The sequence below is a fragment of the Cyprinodon variegatus genome, unplaced genomic scaffold (assembly GCF_000732505.1).
Source record: "Cyprinodon variegatus isolate N-32 unplaced genomic scaffold, C_variegatus-1.0 Scaffold24, whole genome shotgun sequence".
Taxonomy (NCBI): domain Eukaryota; kingdom Metazoa; phylum Chordata; class Actinopteri; order Cyprinodontiformes; family Cyprinodontidae; genus Cyprinodon; species Cyprinodon variegatus.
Window position 1 is genome coordinate 1197086 of NW_015150477.1, and position 5425 is coordinate 1202510.

At 34.4% G+C, this 5425-nt stretch overlaps 1 protein-coding gene across 1 annotated transcript in view; it reads left to right on the forward strand.

Annotated features, from left to right (window-relative positions):
- The first annotated feature begins 3436 nt into the window (after window positions 1–3436).
- hsd17b14 (hydroxysteroid (17-beta) dehydrogenase 14) overlaps window positions 3437–5425 on the forward strand; it is a 6970-nt gene continuing 4981 nt past the window's right edge. The window contains exons 1-3 of the mRNA XM_015394113.1: window positions 3437–3551; window positions 3635–3673; window positions 3805–3902. Of these exons, the coding sequence (XP_015249599.1) occupies window positions 3470–3551; window positions 3635–3673; window positions 3805–3902 (219 nt within the window). The 5' untranslated portion in view covers window positions 3437–3469. The remainder of the gene's footprint in view (window positions 3552–3634; window positions 3674–3804; window positions 3903–5425) is intronic.

The window sequence follows — 5425 nt, forward strand, 5'->3', positions numbered from 1 at the left end:
GAAATTTAATCTTTGACCCGGATCCAAGACTGCCGCTGCACCCCTCCATACTCGACGCCACCTTTGCTGTATGAAAATGTCAACCTCTTAAACCTGCTAAACATACTGTACATATTGAATACATGAATAGTGTACATACCTGCATGAATAATAGTAATAATAATGACAATAAAGAAAGCTTAATATCATCTTTCACTGCAATTGTTATTAGTGCCGAGCGATTTTTTTCATAAAATATGAAGGTTAAAATTAACAATTCAAATTAAAAATTACATTTTATATTTAAATAAATTTCTTGAAAAGAACTATTTTAAAATTTCCTTAACTTAGATTATTCGTTTAAATTTTCAATTTATATATTTTTTTGCTTTGCTTTTTTTAAACACTACAACAAACATTGGGTTTGCTGGATATTAATGTGTTTTTTTGGTACGTTTATCTGTTTTATGAATTGATTTAAATAAAAAAAAACTGTACTTCTATCTGTAGTTGTTTTTATTTACTTTAATCTCTTTATTTTTTATATTTCGTGTTCATTCTTTTCTTTTAAAGTTTTTCTATAATTAATCCGTATTCCCTTTACTGGTACAGCAATGCAAATTTCCCTTCTGAAGGAGAAATAATCTAATAATCCAGATCTATTTGTACCATGATGAGCCTGGAAACATGGGATTTATTTGTACTGAAGGATAATGTTGCCTGCAAGCGGAATTTTTGTGGTATCTGTACCTTAACAAACACCAGGAATCATGACTAAACTGTGAACAGAGCAGATTGACTATGTTGTCATTCTGCAGGGCCGGCCCAAGCCTGCATGGGGCCCTAAGCAGGATTTTATTTCAGTCAGTAGTAATGATTCATGCACTTAGTTTGATGATCAGATTATTAACACTCCTCATTCCAGTGGCGATAGTGCTGTGATGTGGATTTCATTAGTAATCATTGAGCAAACTACTTTTTTTACCTTGATTTTCAGGAAGGATGGGGTGTGGCTACTCTCTGTATAGGTGTTTAAGCACCAGAAAGCTGAGCAAAGTTAGGTTGCCTTCAGTTTAAGCCTCTTTTGAGGTTGCCATGACACTGGTGTCTAAGGATTTATGCAGGCACATTCATTAGTCATTGTATTATTTCACACTCTTCCTGTGAGAAATAAATACAAAAAAAATTGAATATGTTCTGGTTTTATTTTGAAAGAATAATGCCCAAACAGATTGCTCTGGTCCCAATAGAACAAAGAAGCTTTTTTTTTTTCTTTTTCTAACATTCCTGTAAATTTCAGATGGTTGTTTTTTCAGCAGAGACAGTAATCCCAGCAGCTGAAGGTAAAAGCATTATGGTAACCATAACCATCATTTAAAAATGGTAAAGATACCTTTTATCAATGATTAACACATTGCTTATTAATGCTTGTGTAACCGGATGGTTGGAGTTGTAGCACAGGCACTACAGAACCAGAACGACCATTTATTTATTTTCTAAAAAAGCTGATTCGGCACGTGGACGCAACAGGACGCAGGACGCAACATGAGATTCGTGTTTTTCTAAATTAATATGATCTTGTCTTATCTTGTGTGTTACTAACGTGGTTGGCAGTGTGTTTCTAGAGTCTCAGATTGCTTCTTGTTTTGTCACAGGTTCCTGTGCCTTATTGGATTTTAAAGTAGAATAATAAAGTTTGTCTTCTAATTGTAAAATAATGCATAAATAAAATATATAATTTGTATACTAATTCTGCTTCCTCATTTTAAGCCAGACCTACCTATGTACATTTAATTGGGAGACCCTAGGCCACTTGATGTTATTTTTAGCAGTCTACTAGTTGGTTTAGGGCCAGGTCCTCGGTCACAATCTGGGTAATTCCCCCGTGTTACACTTGATTACCATGTATAAACTGAATCTAAAACAATTATGAAAGATAAATCGATCATATTGCCCTGCTATGTTAGTTTATCCCTAACCCTAACACCAGTTAGTTTTTGCCTTACCTTAATCTGACTCATTCATATTGCCCTGCTGTGTTGGACTTACCCAAACCTAACATTAGTGGAGTTAATACCTTCATGTATTATTTATTTACCTTTATAAATGGTTTGGATACAGTTTAGAAATTAATCAAATTTTAATCATCTGTGAATTAATAATAAATGGTGTCCGTACCTTTGATAAATTATGGTTTTGTTAGATATTGTAATGTGTAACCAAATTACTTTCCTTGGATTATTTTTTTCAGTTTGGTCAGTATCCTGGGATGACATGAACCCATTTTTTTGTTGACAAAAACAAAAATTTTTCCACCAATACAAATAAACTATTTAACAGTAAATCAAAAAAATTTTTTTCCTCAAATTCCTAAATAAATAATAAAGTTGTGACCTGATGAATATTGTTATATTAATGTGTGAATAAATGTGGAATTTTGCACATTAAGCAACAAATAATGTACATATAATTACTCAAATAAGTTAGCTAATTATAAAATTGCTAAGCATTATATTTTTGAAAACATATAGACATTTACTTTACTTCATTTGTTTTGGTCGTATAATGAAGTTGGCTGACATTTCCATGGAAGAGATTAGTGATCTACAGTTCAAATGATTTGAAAAAAACATCAGATTTCAGGGTACGTTTTTAATGCACTGATGAGAGATTATGATATTTTAGGGGTTTGCAATTGCTAAGCAGGTATGAAATTCTTAAAAAGATACTTAAATGAGTAATCATTAGTTGTTTAATTAACAAAATGTTGATTATACATTTATTCATTTCATTATTCATTTATATTGTTCAGAATTGATAAAGCTATTTTCTTTAAATACTAGTTTCTTACTTATTTGAAGTATTATTTATATGCATAGAATTTTACCATTTATACATATTTATTTGACTGGTTTATTGGATTGTGGCATCATTTTCCCCCCATAGAGACTGCTACAACACTAACTGCATTATCATGGAAATCTCAGCTGATTCACAATATACAAGAAAAAAAATCAAAATTTTGAATAGCGGTAAATATCTTAATTCAGGCTTCTATACAAATCTATATTAAATAGTTTCCATGTTTATTTTGACCTGTATCTGTCTTATCTTGTGTCTTTTGTCTCATGGTTTACTTTGTGTGAGGATAAATTAAGTTCTGAGGCAGGATTTTTTATTTATTATCTCTAATTTATGTCTATATTTTCTGTATAACATCATTATTCGTATGTAATGATTTTATTTATTTATTTATTTATTTATTTTATTGCTTATAATGCTTTTTCGGGAGTTTTATAACAAGTTGCTAGATTTCCACTAAGAGCAAAACACTTTTTTTTTCTGGGACTTTAAACTTTACAAAACAAACAGTTGGAGACTGTAAAGTAAAAGTGACCCAGACATGCAGTCAGCTTGAAATATTGATTTAATGCTAACGTCGGGGCTTTTGGAGATAAACACGTCGCGCTGCTGACAGAAGAGTACCAAAATGCCTCTGCGCTACCAAAACAAAGTGGTTATTGTCACTGGAGGATCCAAAGGGATTGGTAGAGGGATTGTCAAAGCCTTTGGTATTGTGGACATTTGTATTTCTAGTGGTTGTTATGATTGCAACATGAAGTGGAGCTCTGATTATTTTTGCATCTTTCTTTAGTGGAAAATGGAGCCAATGTGGTGTTTTGTGCAAGAGGAGGTCAGTTCTGCACATTTCCCTCACATTTCTCAATGCAAAACTGCTGAATGCGTCCGACCACAACATTGGTTTTCCTTACTAACAAATAGTTGCTCGCTGAGTGGGAAACTTGGAGCGTTTATGTGTTTCAGTTGCAGCAGGTGAAGCCCAAGAAGCAGAGTTCAACACGCAGGGACCAGGTTCATGCAAGTTTGTGAAGTGTGACATGACCAAGGAAGAGGACATCAAGGTAAAGTAAAATATACTCAGGTGCAAACATTCACAAATACTGCATTTGAGCTGGAGGCTCTTCACTTTGTCTCTTATCTTATGACCTGATGAAAATCAGCTTTTTAAAATAAATTATTGCACAAAATATATTAAAAATAAAAGTAAACTAAACAAAAAGCTGTATCTAAATCGTTTGGAATACCATGAAACTCTGATTTTCTACATAGCAGAACAAGACTGAGGATGTATATAAATCTGTCCCATTTTAAGGGTCTTTGGGGAATCCAGTCTTCCCAGCAGTCATTTGGTGAGAGAAAAAAAATCCAGATTTACCTATGGAAACTTTAGAATTGCCAGTTAACCCAATATGCATGTTTTATGTGGATTTTTAGGTGGATACCAAAGTACCTAACAAGGCAGGCATGTATGAAGGGAGCTAACAAACTTTACATAACAAGCCCAGACCGCAGGATCTAAATACTTTTAGGTACCAGTGCGGACCATGTACCCACTGTGCAACCACATGGAGGCTTTGAAAAGAAGAATAATTACCAGCCACCACTGATTACTAAAACATTTCACAAAAGTTTTAGTTTACAGACATGTTCTGATAATCATCATGTAAAAGCAAAATAACATCAAGAGAGAAATAGTTTTGCAAATTCTAAGTCATCATTGAAACTACAAAACAGACTGAAATCGGACCTTCGATCAGTTTTTCTGAAGATGTTTCAACAACCATCCAGGAGTTTTTGTTATTTCTTTCGGCTCTCACTCGAGCAATGTCCATCCTCCAAAGCACATTTCAAGTCGGATGCAAATCAAAAGCCCACCCGTCGTTCTCCTCAGTTGTTATATAGTCTTGTTGTGTACAGGCTTTGTATTTGACTATTTAAATCAAGATGAGTGTGCTTTTTTAAATTCTTTACAATGAGTTCTAGAACCAAGTTGGAGCTTGTTCCAAACTTTACAGACTTTAAAGAAGTTCGTGGCCTTTGTTATTTGTTGCTTAAACTCATTCCCTAGAAGTTACACAATCACAGCCATCTTAATTGAAATAGCCAAACACAAATCCATTTTAAAAAAGAATACAGGAAAATGGCAGGTGGGTCTTTGATTTGCATCTGACTTGAAATGTGCTTAGGAGGGTGGATTTCAATTCTGCTTAAAAACATCAGTGTGAGCCCACAGAACTGAGAACACAGAACTGAGAAAGCCTCCTGGATAGATGTTGAAACTACCTTAGAAAAACTGAGCTACAGTCCGGTTGCCTTCGATCTAAGTCTGTTTTGTGGTTATCAAGAAATAAAGTACCAGACATGTTATAGGGGAGGGTTGGCCTAGTTGTTATAGCAGTGCGCTTGTGCTCTGAGAAGGTTGCAAGTACCCGGTAGAGACTGACATTTTTTCGGGAATCCCACGGGTCACGGGATTCCCATGGGATTCCCGTGGGATAGGAGTCAGTATTAGTAACGATCACGGGATTGGGACGGTACAGGATTAAACATTAACGGGAGCAGACGGGAGCGGGAGCAAACCAAT